The sequence below is a fragment of the Poecile atricapillus genome, chromosome 4 (assembly GCF_030490865.1).
Source record: "Poecile atricapillus isolate bPoeAtr1 chromosome 4, bPoeAtr1.hap1, whole genome shotgun sequence".
NCBI lineage: Eukaryota > Metazoa > Chordata > Aves > Passeriformes > Paridae > Poecile > Poecile atricapillus.
In genome coordinates this window covers 74678041-74694709 of record NC_081252.1, presented here as the reverse complement: position 1 = coordinate 74694709, position 16669 = coordinate 74678041, and the positions used below count along the sequence as shown (strand labels likewise).

Below are 16669 nucleotides of genomic sequence, written 5' to 3'. Positions count from 1 at the left end.
CCCTCAGCAATCTTGAGTTTTCCCAAGAAATCCCTAGTTTTCCCCTCAGGAATCCCAATTATTTCCCAAGCTCTCCCTGTCCCTCACGAATCCCAAATTTCCCCTCACAATCCCGAGTTTCCCTCAGCAATCCCGAGTTTCCCCTCAGCAATCCGAGTTTTTCCAAGGAATCCCGAATTTCCCCTCACAATCCCAAGTTTTCCCTCAGCAATCCCAAGTTTTTCCCAAGCTCTCCCTGTTCCTCAGGAATCCCGAGTTTCCCCTCACAATCCTGAGTTTTCCTTCAGGAATCCCAAATTTTCCCCTCAGCAATCCCGAGTTTTCCCTCAGGAATCCTGAGTTTCCCTCAGCATCCCGAGTTTCCCAAGGAATCCTGAGTTTTCCCTCAGCAATCCCGAATTTCCCTCAGGAATCCCGAATTTCCCCTCACAATCCTAAGTTTTCCCTCAGGAATCCCGAGTTTCCCCTCACAATCCCAAGTTTTCCCTCAGGAATCCCAATTTTCCCTCAGGAATCCCAAGTTTCCCCTCAGGAATCCTGAGTTTTCCCAAGGGAGGAATCCCGAGTTTCCCCTCAGGAATCCTGAGTTTTCCCAAGGGAGGAATCCCGAGTTTTCCCTCAGGAATCCCAAGTTTTTCCAAGGAATCCCAAGCTTTTCCCTCAGGAATTCCTCAGCAATCCTGAGTTTCCCTCAGAATCCCAAGTTTCCCCTCACAATCTCGATTTTCCCTCAGCAATCCCAAGTTTCCCCAAGCAATCCCAAGTTTTCCCTCAGGAATCCCAATTTTCCCTCACAATCCCGAGTTTTCCCTCAGGAATCCCAAGTTTTCCCAAGGAATCCCAAGCTTTTCCCTCAGGAATTCCTCAGAAATCCTGAGTTTCCCTCAGAATCCGAAGTTTCCCCTCACAATCCCAGTTTTCCCTCAGCAATACCAAGTTTCCCTCAGCAATCCCAAGTTTCCCCTCAGCAATTCGAGTTTTTCCAAGGAATCCCAAGTTTTCCCTCAGGAATCCCAAATTTCCCTTCACAATCCCAAGTTTTCCCTCTGCAATCCAAATTTTCCCTCAGCAATCCCGAATTTCCCTCAGGAATCCCGAATTTCCCCTCACAATCCCAAGTTTTCCCTCAGGAATCCCAATTTTCCCTCAGCAATCCCAAATTTCCCCTCAGAATCCCAATTTTCCCTCACAAATCCCGAGTTTCCCTCAGAATCCCAAGTTTTCCCAAGGGAGGAATCCCAATTTTCCCTCACAATCCCGAGTTTTCCCTCAGGAATCCCAAGTTTTCCCAAGGAATCCCAAGTTTTCCCTCACAATCCCAAATTTCCCCTCAGAATCCCAATTTTCCCTCAGCAATCCCAAGTTTCCCTCACGAATCCCAAATTTCCCTCACAAATCCCGCGTTTCCCTCACCGTCCCGAATTTTCCTCAGCAATCCCAAGTTTCCCCTCAGGAATCCCAAGTTTTCCCTCAGGAATCCCGAATTTCCCCTCACAATCCCAAGTTTTCCCTCAGCAATCCCAAGTTTTTCCCAAGCTCTCCCTGCTCCTCAGGAATCCCAAGTTTCCCCTCACAATCCCAAGTTTTCCCAAGGGAGGAATCCCAATTTTCCCTCACAATCCCGAGTTTTCCCTCAGGAATCCCGAGTTTTCCCAAGGGAGGAATCCCAATTTTCCCTCACAATCCCGAGTTTTCCCTCAGGAATCCCGAGTTTTCCCTCAGGAATCCCAAGTTTTCCCTCAGGAATCCCAAGTTTTCCCAAGGAATCCCAAGCTTTTCCCTCAGGAATTCCTCAGAAATCCCAAATTTCCCCTCAGCAATCCTGAGTTTCCCTCAGAATCCCAAGTTTCCCCTCACAATCCCAATTTTCCCTCAGCAATCCCAAGTTTCCCTCACGAATCCCAAATTTCCCTCACAAATCCCGAGTTTCCCTCACAGTCCCGAATTTTCCTCAGGAATCCCAAGTTTTCCCTCAGGAATCCCGAGTTTTCCCTCAGGAATCCCAAGTTTTCCTTCAGGAATCCCAAGTTTCCCCTCAGGAATCCCAAATTTCCCTCAGCAATCCTAAGTTTTCCCTCAGCAATCCCAAGTTTCCCCTCAGAATCCCAATTTTCCCTCAGGAATCCCGAGTTTCCCTCAGGAATCCCAATTTTCCCTCAGAATCCCAAGTTTTCCCAAGGAATCCCAAGTTTTCCCTCAGGAATCCCGAATTTCCCCTCACAATCCCAAATTTCCCCTCAGCAATCCTGAGTTTCCCTCAGAATCCCAAATTTCCCCTCACAGTCCCAATTTTCCCTCAGGAATCCCGATTTTCCCTCCCAATCCCGATTTCCCCTCCCAATCCCGATTTTCCCTCCCAATCCCGATTTTCCCTCCCAATCCCGAATTTCCCTCCCAAATCCCGAATTTCCCCTCCCAATCCCGATTTTCCATCTCTCGTTATCCCAGGAATGCTGACCGGAAGGAGAACCGCACTCCCAAGCACCGCTCCAGTTCCTGCAGCCCCGAGCGGCGCCGTTCCCGCGCCGGCAGCTCCGGCGCTTCCCGCTTTTCCGGCGGATCCTGCTCCGCCCCGCGCCGTTACCGCTCCCGATCCCGAAGTCCCGGAAGATTCCGGAGGCCGCGGAGCCGGAGCCCTCGGCACATCCGAAGGATCAGCCCCCGGCACCGATCCCGATCCCCTCAGCGTTCCCGGAATCCGCTGAGATCCAGCCCCAGACCGCGGAGATCTCCCAGCTCCGAGCGCTCTTCCCGCCGTTCCAGCCGCTCCGAAGGTGATTGCCGTCCCGAATCGGAATTTTGGGAATAACAGATAAAATTCCCAAATTATTTATCGCCTCATCCACCCTATCCCACCATTGTTTTTTAATTATTTTTTAATTATTTTTAATTATTTTTAATTATTTTTTAATTATTTTTTAATTATTTTTAATTATTTTCCTTTATTTTTAATTATTTTTATTATTTTTATTATTTTTATTATTTTTATTATTTTTATATTAATTTTAAATTATTTTTAATTATTTTTTAATTATTTTTAATTAATTTTTAATTATTTTTAATTATTTTTTATTGTTTTTTATTATTTTTAAATTAATTTGAAATTATTTTTTAATTAATTTTTTATTACTTTTTATTATTTTTTATTATTTTTTATTATTTTTAATTATTTTTTATTATTTTTTATTATTTTTAATTATTTTTAATTATTTTTAATTATTTTTATTATTTTTTATTATTTTTATTATTTTATTATTATTTTTAAATTAATTTTAAATTATTTTTAATTATTTTTTAATTAGTTTTAATTATTTTTAATTATTTTTTAATCATTTTTATTATTTTTTATTATTTTTTATTATTTTTTATTATTTTTTTATTATTTTTTAACTAATTTTAAATTATTTTTTAGTTAATTTTTAATGAATTTTAAATGAATTTTTAATTAATTCATTTTTCCAAGCAGAAAAAAAATCCAAACACGGGAAAAAACAACAACAACAACAACAAAAAAATCTCAGGCAAATTCCCAAATTCCCTAAAAATTTTTTTTTTTTAAGGGACAAAATTACAAAAAAAAAATTTAAAAAAATTTGGGAATGATCCCTAAAAAATAACCAACCTCTGGATTCTCCACAGCAATCCGGGAAATTAATTAAGGAATAATTAAAAGCAGTCCAGAACAAGCCAAGGAAGGCAGGAATTAGCAGGAGGCTCCGAGCTAGTAAGTACTAGACAGGAATTCCCAGAAATTCCCAAAAAATTCCCGAGAAATTCCAGGTTTTTGGGGTTGGTTTTTTTTTCCCCTCATCTCCAGTTTCTCCCTGCAGGAAACGAGGCCAAATTTGGAAATTTTTTATTCCCAAATTTTGGGAATTTTCAGTTGGAGTTTTTATCCGGCGGGAAAAGTTTTCCCGGGAGGCGAAAGGAAAAGCTCAGGAAAATCGGGAAAAAAATTATGAAAAAATATTTAAAAAATAAGGAAAAAATAAGAAAAAATAAGAAAAAATAAGGAAAAAAATAAGGAAAAGAATAAGGAAAAGAATAAGAAAAAAAATAAGAAAAAAATAAGAAAAAATAAGAAAAAAATAAGAAAAAAAATAAGAAAAAATAAGAAAAAATAAGAAAAAAATAAGGAAAAAAATAATAAAAAATTAATAAAAAATAATAAAAAATAATAAAAAATTTAAAAAAATAGTCTTAAATAATTTAAAAAAATTCCATGGATTTGCTGTTGGAAAATTCCATCATTCCCATTTTTTTTCCCCCTCATTCCCAGATAGGAAAGCAGCTCTGGAAGCCGTGATGAAAACTTTGGGACCGGGATTTTTGGCCGAGTTCAAGAAACACAAATCCCTGCAAGCGGCGGTTCAGGAATCGCTGGCATCGGGAAAATCCCACGGAATTCCCAGCAGGATAAGCGGGAATGGGAAGAAACAACCTCGGAGCGCTCCCAAAACTTCCAGGAAAGACGGATCTGCCGGGCCGGGAACGAGCTCCGGGCTGGAATCCGAAGGATCCATCCCAAAAAAAGAGAGGGAAGAGGAGGAGGATTCGTCCGGAGGGAAAAATCATCCGGCTTCCTACAACAGGGTGAGAGAGGAATTCTGGGATTCCAGAGGGATTCAGTCCGGAATTCCTGGAATTCCTGGGTTGTTCTGGTCTCAGTCCAAGCTTGGGCGCTTCCAGGGATGGAAAAATTATGGAATTCCATAAAGATTTATTCCAAGATTCCCATTTTGTTCCAATCCAACCTTTCCTTGGGCACTTCCAGGGATGGGAAAATTCTGGATTTGTGGAATTCCATAAGGATTTGTTCCACAATTCCCATTTTGTTCCAATCCCAATCCAACCTTGGGCATTTCCAAGGATGAAAAAATCTGGGAATTCCAGAATTCCATGAAGATTTATTCCACAATTCCCATTTTGTTCCAATCCAACCTTTCCTTGGGCATTTCCAGACATGAAAAACTCCTGGAATTCCATAATTCCAAAAGGATTTATTCCACATTCCCGAAATTGCTCCAATCCAACCTTTCCTTGGGTACTTCCAGGGATGAAAACATCTGGGAATTCTGGAATTCCGTAAGGATTTATTGGACAATTCCCATTTTGTTCCAATCCCAATTCAACCTTGGGCACTTCCAGGGATGGAAAAATCCTGGAATTCTGGACTTCCATAAAAATATATTCCACAATTCCCACACTCCCAATCCCACTTTGGGCACATCCAGAGATGAAAAGATTCCGGAATTCCATAGAGAGTCATTCCACAATTCCCATTTTGTTCCAATCCAAGCTTTCCTTGAGTACTTTCAGGATGAAAAATCTGGGAATTCTGGAATTCCATAAAGATTTATTCCACAATTCCCACATTCCCAGGTTGTTCCGATCCCAGTCCAACCTTGGGCACTTCCAAGGATGAAAAAATCTGGGAATTCCAGAATTCCATAAGGATTTATTCCACAATTCCCATTTTGTTCCAATCCCAATCTTTCATTGGGCACTTCCAAGGATGAAAAAAATCCGGGAATTCTCGAATTCCATAAAAATTTATTCCACAATTCCCAGAATCCCAATCCAACCTTTTCTTGGGCACTTCCAGACATGAAAAACTCCTGGAATTCCAGAATTCCATAAAAATCTATTCCATAATTCCCACAATCCCAATCCAACCTTTTCTTTGGTGTTTCCAGGGATGAAAAAAATCCATAATTCCATAAAGATTTATTCCAAAATTCCCATTTTGTTCCAATCTCAGTCCAACCTTGGACATTTCCAGGGATGAAAAAATTCCATAATTCCATAAGGATTTATTCCACAATTCCCATTTTGTTCCAATCCAAATTCAACCTTGAGCACTTCCAAGGATGAAAAATCCTGGAATTCCAGAATTCCATAAAGATTTATTCCAAAATTCCTACAATCCCAATCCAACCTTTCCCTGGGCACTTCCAGAAATGAAAAACTCCTGGATTTGTGGAATTCCATAAAGATTTATTCTGAAATTCCCATTTTGTTCCAATCCAAACTTTCCTTGGGCACTTCCAGTGATGGAAAAATCCTGGAATTCTGGAATTCCTTAAGGGTTTATTCCATAATTCTCACAGTTTTATTTTGTTCCAATCCAAATCCAATCTTGGGCACTTCCAAGGATGAAAAATCCTGGAATTCCAGAATTCCATAAAGATTTATTCCACAATTCCCACATTCCCAGGTTGTTCTGATCCCAGTCCAACCTTGGGCACTTCCAAGGATGAAAAAATCTGGGAATTCCAGAATTCCATAAGGATTTATTCCAAAATTCCCATTTTGTTCCAATCCCAATTCAACCTTGAGCACTTCCAAGGATGAAAAATCCTGGAATTCCAGAATTCCATAAAGATTTATTCCAAAATTCCCATTTTGTTCCAATCCAACCTTTCCTTGGGCGTTTCCAGGGATGAAAAAAATCCTGGAATTCCAGAATTCCATAAATAATTTATTCCAAAATTCCTACAATCCCAATCCAACCTTTCCCTGGGCACTCCCAGGGATGAAAAAAATCCTGGAATTCTGGAATTCCATAAAGATTCATTCCACAATTCCCATTTTGTTCCAATCCCAACCTCAACCACTTCCAACACCAAAAAAACTCCCAAAAATCCCAAAATTCCCTAAAAAAAAAAAAAAAAAAATCCCTTTTGCTCTCCCATTCCTCTATTCTGGGAATTTCTGGGAATTTCTGGGAATTCTTTCCATGTTTTCCAGCTGCTGCGGGAGGAGCTGCTGAGCTGTGGGACCGTGCTGCAGATCTCGGATCTTCCCGACGATGGATTTTCCGACCAGGACATCAAGAAACTCGTTCAGCCCTTCGGGAAGGTCAGCGACCTCATCGTGCTGCGCTCCCGCAATGAGGTGATTCCCGGGAAAAACCACGGGAAAACGGGAATATTTCCCTTCCTTCCCCTTTGCTCCCATTGCTTTCCCAAGTTTTTCCCCACTTTTCCCCATTTTTCCCAATTTTTTCCCAGTTTTTTCCCATTTTTTCCCAATTTTTCCCATTTTTCCCCCCATTTTTTCCCATTTTCCCAGTATTTCCCAATTATTTTCTCCCTTTTTTCCCATTTTTCCCATTTTATCCCAAATTTTTCCCATTTTTTCTGATTTTTTTTAATTTTCCCAATTTTTTCCCCTTTTTTCCCATTTTTTCCCAATATTTCCAAATTATTTTCTCCCTTTTTCCCATTTTTCCCATTTTTTCCCGATTTTTCCCATTTTTCCCCCCATTTTTTCCCATTTTCCCAGTATTTCCCAATTATTTTCTCCCTTTTTTCCCATTTTTTCCCATTTTATCCCAAATTTTTCCCATTTTTTCTGATTTTAATTTTCCCAATTTTTTCCCCTTTTTTCCCATTTTTTCCCAATATTTCCGAATTATTTTCTCCCTTTTTCCCATTTTTCCCATTTTTCCCATTTTTCCCATTTTTTCCCATTTTTTCCCATTTTTTTCCCATTTTTTCCCCAATTTTTCCCCTTTTTTCCTTTTTCCCATTTTTTCCCATTTTTTCCCCATTTTTTCCCATTTTTTTCCCTTTTTCCCATTTTTCCCATTTTTTCCCCAATTTTTCCCATTTTTTTTCACTTTTTTTCCTAATTTTTCCAATTTTTTCCCCCTTTTTTCCCCCATTTTTTCCCCAATTTTTCCCTTTTTTTTCCCTTTTCTCCATTTTTCCCCATTTTTCCCCAATTTTTCCCAATTTTTTCTCATTTTTTCCTATTTTTTCCCAATTTTTTTCTCCTTTTTTTCCCATTTTTCCCCATTTTTTCCCAATTTTTCCCAAGTTTTTCCTCCCTTTTTTCCTTTTTTCCCATTTTTTCCCTTTTTCCCCATTTTTCCCCATTTTTTCGCAATTTTTCCCAATTTTTTTCTCCCTTTTTTCCTTTTTTCCCATTTTTTCCCTTTTTTCCCATTTTTTATCCCATTTTTTCCTCAGTTTTTCTCTTTTTTATTCTTTTTTCCCATTTTTTCCCTATATTTCCCATTTTTTTTCCCTTTTTTCCCTTTTTTTCCTTTTTTCCCCAATTTTTCCCTTTCTTCCCATTTTTTCCCCATTTTTTTCTCCCTTTATTCCCATTTTTCCCCAATTTTTCCCCTTTTTTTCCATTTTTTCCCAATATTTCCAAATTATTTTCTCCCTTTTTCCCATTTTTCCCATTTTTCCCATTTTTTCCCCAATTTTTCCCATTTTTTTTCACTTTTTTTTACTTTTTTTCCTATTTTTTCCCATTCTTTCCCTTTTTCCCCCATTTTCCCCCCATTTTTTCCCCAATTTTTCCCACTTTTTTCTCATTTTTTCCTATTTTTTCCCAATTTTTTTCTCCCTTTTTTCCCATTTTTTCCCATTTTATCCCAAATTTTTCCCAGTTTTTCTGATTTTTTTAAATTTTCCCAATTTTTCCCCATTTTTCACAGTTTTTCTCTTTTTTTTTAATTTTCCCCATTTTTCCCCATTTTTCCCATTTTTCCCTATTTTTCCCTTTTTTTTCCCTTTTTCCCATTTTTTCCCAATATTTCCCAATTTTTTTCTTTCTTTTTGCCCATTTTTGCCCATTTTTTCCCAATTTTTCTCTTTTTTTTCATTTTCTCCATTTTTCCCCATTTTTCCCATTTTCCCCCAATTTTTCCATTTTTTCCCCTTTTTTCCCAGCTTTTTCCCAATTTTTTTCCATTTTTCCCCATTTTTCCTATTTTCCCCCAATTTTTCCATTTTTTCCCAGTTTTTCCCAGCTTTTTTCCAATTTTTTTCCATTTTTTTCTATTTTCCTATTTTTTCCCATTTTTTCCCATTTTTTCCCATTTTTTCCCCATTTTTTCCCATTTTTCCCATTTTTCCCATTTTTTCCCATTTTTTCCCCATTTTCCCCCCATTTTTTCCCATTTTTCCCATTTTTTCCCATTTTTTCCATTTTTTCCCATTTTTTTCCCATTTTTTCCCATTTTTCCCCATTTTTTTCCCATTTTTTCCCAGTATTTCCCAAATTTTTTCCGTTTTTCCAGTATTTTTCCCCTTTTTTCCATTTTTTCTCCAATTTCTCCCACTTTATCCAATTTTTCCCTCTTTCATCCCCAAATTTTCCCCAAATTTTCCCCAAATTTTTCCCAATTTTCCCTCCCCTCCCCCTCCCCTCCCCCTCCCCCATTCCCCACCCTGCTCAATCCTGGAATTCCTTGGGAATTCCTCGGGAATTCCGGTTTTTCCAGGCCTACCTGGAGATGAATTTCAAGGAAGCCGTCATGGCCGCCGTCAAGTTCGGGGAGACGGCGCCGCTGCTGCTGCACGGGAAACGCGTCCGGCTGAGCGTGGCCGAGAGAGCCAGAGGGGGACAGGTAACAACACCCAGAATAACACCGGGAATTCTGGGAATAACACCGGGAATAACACCGGGAATTCTGGGAATAACACCGGGAAACGCGTCCGGCTGAGCGTGGCCGAGAGAGCCAGAGGGGGACAGGTAACAACAACACCGGGAATAACACCGGGAATTCTGGGAATAACACTGGGAATTCTGGGAATAACACCGGGAAACGCGTCCGGCTGAGCGTGGCCGAGAGAGCCCGGGGGGGACAGGTAACAACACCGGGAATAACACCTGGAACAACACCGGGAATAACACCGGGAATAACACCCGGAATAACACCGGGAATAACACCTGGAAACGCGTCTGGCTGAGCGTGGCCGAGAGAGCGCGCGGGGGACAGGTAACAACACCCGGAATAACAACACCGGGAATAACACCGGGAATAACACCCAGAATAACAAACAACACCCGGAATAACACCGGGAATAACACTGGGAATAACACCGGGAATAACACCGGGAATTCTGGGGAATAACACCGGGAATAACACCGGGAACAACACCGGGAATTCTGGGAATAACACCCGGAATAACACTGGGAATAACACCGGGAAACGCGTCCGGCTGAGCGTGGCCGAGAGAGCCAGAGGGGGACAGGTAACAACACCCGGAATAACACCGGGAATAACACCCGGAATGACACCTGGAATAACAACACCAGGAATAACACCGGGAATAACACCGGGAACAACACCCGGAATAACACCGGGAATTCTGGGAATAACACCGGGAATAACACCGGGAATAACACCGGGAACAACACCGGGAATTCTGGGAATAACACCCGGAATAACAGTGGGAATAACACCGGGAATAACAAACAACACCCGGAATAACACCGGGAATAACAAACAACACCCGGAATAACACCGGGAATTCTGGGAATAACACCGGGAATTCTGGGAATAACACCGGGAATAGCAAACAACACTGGGAAACGCGTCCGGCTGAGTGTGGCCGAGAGAGCCCAGAGGGGACAGGTAACAACACCCGGAATAACAACACCAGGGATAACACCGGGAATAACAACACTGGGAATAACACTGGGAATTCTGGGAATAACACCGGGAATAACACTGGGAATTCTGGGAATAACACCGGGAATAACACTGGGAATAACACCTGGAATAACACCGGGAATAACAACACCGGGAATAACACCGGGAACAACACCCGGAATAACACTGGGAATTCTGGGAATAACACCAGGAATAACACCGGGAATAACACCGGGAATAACACTGGGAATTCTGGGAATTATTCCGGGAATGATCCTGGGTCAGTGTGGCTGAGAGAGCGCAGGGACAGGTCCAGGAATTCTGGGAATTCCTGATGGGATTGGGGAATTCCAGCCGGGAATTCCTGACAGGAATGGGAATTCCAGCCAGAGATTCCAACTGGGATAAGGGAATTCCAACTGAGGGAATTCCAGCTGGGAATGGGAATTCCTGATGGGATTTAGGAATTCCAAGTGGGAATTGTGGCTGTGATTGGGAATTCCAGGTGGGAATTCCAGCACAGGAATTCCTGACGGGAGCAGGAATTTTAACTGGAATTGGGAATTCCAGCTGGGAATTCCATCAGGAATAGGGAATTCCGGCTGGGATCGGGAATTTTTGCTGGGAATTCCAGCTGGGATTGGGAATTTTTGCTGGGAATTCCGCTGGGATTGGGAATTCCGCTGGATTTTCCCGTTTTTCCCGTTGCAGGTGAAGAAGGTGGTGAAGAAGCGAATCCTGAATCCCAAAAAAGCGGCGACGAGCACCAAGTGAGAGCCGGGAATTGATCCTGGGAATTCTGGGAATTCCCAGCCGGGAATGCAGAAACAAATTAGAAATTTACACTAATTATTACACTAATTAATTAGAATGAATTAGCAATTCTAATTAATTAGTTATCGTGCATGTGGTATTTTATATTCAGTATTTCTTAGTATATTGTTATTTTATTATTATTATTATTATTATTGTTATTGTTATTGTTATTTGATTATATTATTATTATTATTATTGTTATTTGATTTTATTATTATTATTATTGTTATTATCATCATTTTTTATTTAATTTCATTTTATTATTATTATTAACATTATTATTATTAGCATTAGTATTATTTTTATTTTATTTCATTTCATTTTATTGTTTTTACTATTACTATTATATTATTTCATTTAATTTTATTATTATTATTACTATTATTATTTTAAGTGATTTCATTTTATTATTTTTACTGCTATTACTATTATTTATATTATTAATATTCTTATTATTATCATTATTTTTATTTTACTTTATTTTATTCCATTCCATTTTTTTATTATTATTACTCTTATTTTATTTAATTTCATTTTATTACTACTATTACTATTATTATTTTATTTCACTTCACTTAATTTCATTTTATTACTATTATTACTATTATTATTTTTTTTATTATTATTATTATTTTACTCATGATGATTATTATTATTATTATGTTTTAATTCCTTAAGCAAATTCACTAATTGGAAGTCATTTAAAAGCACTTCAAATTAATTGGAAAATGCATTAATTTATTGGTATTATGTGCATTAATATGTTTATTAATAGGTTGATAATACTCATTAGAATAATTATGTTAAAATAATAATGTTAAAATAATGCTGATAATTTTATGTATTAATTTATATTTTATGTATTAATAGGTAATATTAATATATTTTTATTTATTATTTTGTTATACATTATTTATGTAAGATAATTAATTTATGCATTTATTAATATATTAATGTTTATATATTACTATATTAATATATTAATACATTGAATATATTAATACATTATTATTAATAGAGTAATTATTTTATAGGTTTGTTCTAATAATATATATTATATATTTGCAATTTATTTATCTATAATTTAAAACTTATTATCAAAATTAATATTTTTATTAACATAATAATTATGTATTCTCTATAGTTACAATTACATACATTTAATAATTGCAGTTACAGCATAATAATTTATGAAGTAATATTTTTATTAATTATGGATTATATTATTTGTATACTAATTAGAAATTACTTTCATTATTAATTATATTATTGTTATGTTAGCAGTTATTTTCATTATTAGTTATTTACACATTAATCTGGAATTATTTTCATTATTAATTATTTATATAAATTAAGAAATTTCATTTTTAATTATTTTTATATTAATTAGGAATTATTTTTATTATTAATGATATGATTTCTGTATTAATTAGGAATAATTGGAATTTAATGGAATTTTTTTGTTGTTGTTTTTAATTCCCACAGGAAAATTCCGAGCAGCACCAAGAGCCCCAAGGCCCTGCCAGGTCATTGCTCGTTAATTGCTCATTAATTCCTCATTAATTTCTCATTAATTGATCATTAATGACTCCTCAATTGGTCATTAATAGTTCAATAATTCCTCATTAATTCCTCCTTCATTTCTTGTTAATTCCTCCTTAAATCCTCATTAATTGTTCATTAATTCCTTGTTAATTCCTGATTAAATGTTAAGTCATGCTTCATTAATTCCTCATTAATCCCTTATTAGTTCTTCGTTAATTCTTCCTTAATTGGTCATTAATTCCTCCTTAATTTCTTGTTAATTCCTCCTTAAATCCTCGTTAATTGTTCATTAATTCCTTGTTAATTCCTCATTAATTGTTCAGTCATTCTTCATTAATTCTTCATTAATTCCTTATTAATTCCTTGTTAGTTCTTCCTTAATTGGTCATTAATTGCTCACTAATTTCTCCTTAATTCCTTCTCAATTGGTCATTAATTGGTCATTAATTCATCAATAATTCCTCCTTAATTCCTTGTTAATTCCTCATTAATTGTTCAGTCATTCTTCATTAATTCCTCATTAATTCCTTATTAATTCCCGCTTAATTCCCTCTTAATTGGTTATTAATTGGTGTTTAATTCATGAATAATTCCTCATTAATTTTGTGTTAATTCCCCTTAAACCTTCGTTAATTATTCATTAATTTCTTGTTAATTCCTCATTAATTGTTCCATCATTTTTCATTAATTCCTCATTAATTCCTTATCAATTCCTGCTTAATTCCTCCTTAATTGGTCATTAATTCCTCCTTAATTCCTCCTAATTAATTGCTCATTAATTCATCAATAATTCCTCCTTCATTTCTTGTTAATTCCTCCTTAAATCCTCATTAATTGTTCATTAATTCCTTGTTAATTCCTCATTAATTTCTTATTAATTCCTGCTTAATTCTTCCTTAATTGATCTTTAATTGGTCATTAATTAATCATTAATTACTCCTTAATTGGTCATTAATTTCTCATTAATTCCTTGTTAATTTCTCCTTAAATCCTCATTAATTGTTCATTAATTCCTTGTTAATTCTTCATTAATTCCTTATTAATGCCTCATTATTTTTTTCCTTAATTGGTCATTAATTCATCGTTAATTCTTTCTTAATTGGTCATTAATTCCTCATTAATCCCTTGTTAATTTGTCCTTAACTGGTGTGTAACTAGTCATTAATTCCTCATTATTTCCTTGTTAATTACTCCTTGATTCCTCATTAATATTTCATTATGTTCATTAATTTGTCATTAATTTGTCATTGATTCCTCATTAATTCCTAATAAATTGTTCATTAACTCCTTATTAATTATTTTTTAAATCTTTGTTAATTCTTCATTAGTTCTTGATCAATTCTTCCTTAGCTCTTCATTAATTTCTCATTAATTATTAATTCCTCATTAGCTATTAATTTCAAATTTCAATCCAAATTTCATCCCAAAATTCCAATTTTTTATCCCAAAAATTCCCTTTTTTTCCCTCAAAATCCCTGGAAAATTCACATTTTCCCTCCAATTCCTCCCTTTTTTTTTGCTCCCATTCCTGGAATTCCGTGGGAATTGGGAATTCCGGAGTTTTTTGGGAATTTTTGTTGTTTTTAGGGAAAAAGGAGAAAGTGAAGAAAACTCCGGGAGAGAAGAAAGGGAAGAAAGGAACGAGCGGTGAGGAAAAATGGGAATGGGGGAGAGGAAAAATGGGAATAAAATCTGGGGAAAATGGGAAAAAAATTGGGGAAAAAAATTGGGAAAATGGGAAAAAATGCAGGAAAAAAGCAGGAAAATAAGGAAAAATGGGAATAAAATCTTGGGAAAATGGGAAAAAAAAATGGGAAAAAAATTGGGAAAATGGGAAAAAACTTTGGAATAAAATCTTGGGAAAATGGAGAAAAATGGGGAAAAAAAATGGGGAAAATGGGAAAAAAAAATTGGGAATAAAATCTGGGGAAAATGGGGAAAAAATTGGGAAAATGGGAAAAAATTGGGAATAAAATCTGGGGAAAATGGGGGAAAAAAATTGGGGAAAAAATTGGGAAAATGGGAAAGAAATGGGAGAAAAAAATTGGGAAAACGGAGAAAAAATGGGAATAAAATCTTGGGAAAATGGGAAAAAAATTGGGAAAAAATTTCGGAAAATGGGAAAAAATGCAGGAAAAAATGGGAATAAAATCTTGGGAAAATGAGGGAAAAAAAAGGGGAAAAAATTGGGGAAAAAATGGGAAAGAAATGGGAGAAAAAATTGGGAAAATGGGAAAAAAAGGAGAAAGAAAATTTGGGAATATGGGGAAAAATTGAGGAAAAAGTGAAGAAAAATGGGAATAAAATCTGGGGAAAATGGGAAAAAAATTGGGAAAAAAATGGGAAAATGGGAAAAGAAATTGGAAAAAATTCAGGAAAATAGGAAAAAATTGGGAAAAAAAATTGGGGAAAATGGGAAAAAAAGGGAGAAAGAAAATCTGGGAATATGGGGGAAAATGGAGGAAAAAATCAGGAAAATGAGGAAAAATGGTAATAAAATCTGGGGAAAATGGGGAAAAAAATTCAGGAAAATGGGAAAAAAATGGGAAAAAAATTTGGGAAAATGGGAAAAAAAGGGAGAAAGAAAATTTGGGAGAATGGGGAAAAATGGAGGGAAAAATCAGGAAAATGAGAAAAAAATGGGAAAAAATGGGAAAAACTTGGAAAAAATAGGAAAAAATGGGAAAAAACTTTGGAAAATGGGAAAAAATGGGAAATACTTGGAAAAAATAGGAAAAATGGGAAAAAACTTTGGAAAATGGGAAAAAATGGGGAAAATGGGAAGAAAACTTTGGAAAATGGGAAAAAAATGGGGAAAAATTTGGGAAAATGGGGAAAAATAGGGGAAAAAACTTTGGAAAAGGGAAAAAACTTGGAAAAAATGGGAAAAATGGGGAAAAAACTCTGGAAAACGTGGAAAAATGGGAAAAAACTTGGAAAAATGGAGAAAAATGGGGAAAATGGGAAGAAAACTTCGGAAAAATGGGGAAAAATGGGAAAATGGTAAAAAAACTTGGAAAAATAGGAAGAAAACTTCAGAAAAATGGGAAAAATGTGAAGAAAACTTTGGAAAAATGGGGGAAAAACTTCAGAAAAGGGAAAAAGCTTGGGAAAAAATTTGGGAATAAACTTGGGAAGAAATGGGGAAGAAACGGGAAAAATGGGGAAAAAACTTTGAAAAATGGAGAAAAAATGGGGAAAATGGGAAAAAAATTTGGAAAAATGGGGGAAAATGGGGGAAAAATCTTTGGAAAAGGGAAAAAGCTTGGGAAAAAAATTTGGGGAAAAAACTTGGGAAAAATGGGGAAAAAAGGGGAAAAAATGGGAAAAATGGGGAAAAACTGGAAAAATGGAGAAAAAATGGGATAAAAATGGGAAAATTGGAAAAATAATGGGGAAAATGGGAAGAAAGCTTTGGAAAATGGGAAAAAACGGGGAAAAACTTGGGAAAATGGGGAAAAATGGGGAAAAAACTTTGGAAAGGGAAAAAACTTGGGAAAAAATGGGAAAAATGGAGAAAAAAATTTGGAAAATGGGGAAAAATGGGAAAAAACTTGGAAAAATGGAGAAAAATGGGGAAAATGGGAAGAAAACTTTGGAAAAATGGGAAAAAATGGGAAAATGGTAAAAAAGCTTGGAAAAAATGGGAAGAAAACTTCAGAAAAATGGGAAAAAATGGGAAAAATGGGAAGAAAACTTTGGAAAATGGGAAAAAATGGGGAAAAATAGGGGAAAATGGGGAAAAAATGGGGAAAAAACTTTGGAAAAGGGAAAAAATGGGGAAAATGTGAAGAAAACTTTGGAAAATGGGAAAAAAATGGGGAAAAACTTGGGAAAAGGGAAAAAACTTGGGGAAAATAGGAAAAAATGGGAAAAAACTTTGGAAAATGGGAAAAAATGGGGAAAATG

The 16669-nt window shown here is 36.3% G+C and overlaps 1 protein-coding gene across 7 annotated transcripts in view; it reads left to right on the top strand.

The window, feature by feature from the left end:
* ZNF638 (zinc finger protein 638) overlaps nucleotides 1-16669 on the top strand; it is a 59387-nt gene that overhangs the window by 14179 nt on the left and 28539 nt on the right. For all 7 annotated transcript variants that reach the window (XM_058837221.1, XM_058837225.1, XM_058837224.1 and 4 more), the window contains exons 5-11: nucleotides 2449-2774; nucleotides 4280-4593; nucleotides 6751-6897; nucleotides 9245-9370; nucleotides 11111-11169; nucleotides 12701-12741; nucleotides 14348-14407. In XM_058837221.1, coding sequence (XP_058693204.1) covers nucleotides 2449-2774; nucleotides 4280-4593; nucleotides 6751-6897; nucleotides 9245-9370; nucleotides 11111-11169; nucleotides 12701-12741; nucleotides 14348-14407 — 1073 coding nt within the window. The remainder of the gene's footprint in view (nucleotides 1-2448; nucleotides 2775-4279; nucleotides 4594-6750; nucleotides 6898-9244; nucleotides 9371-11110; nucleotides 11170-12700; nucleotides 12742-14347; nucleotides 14408-16669) is intronic.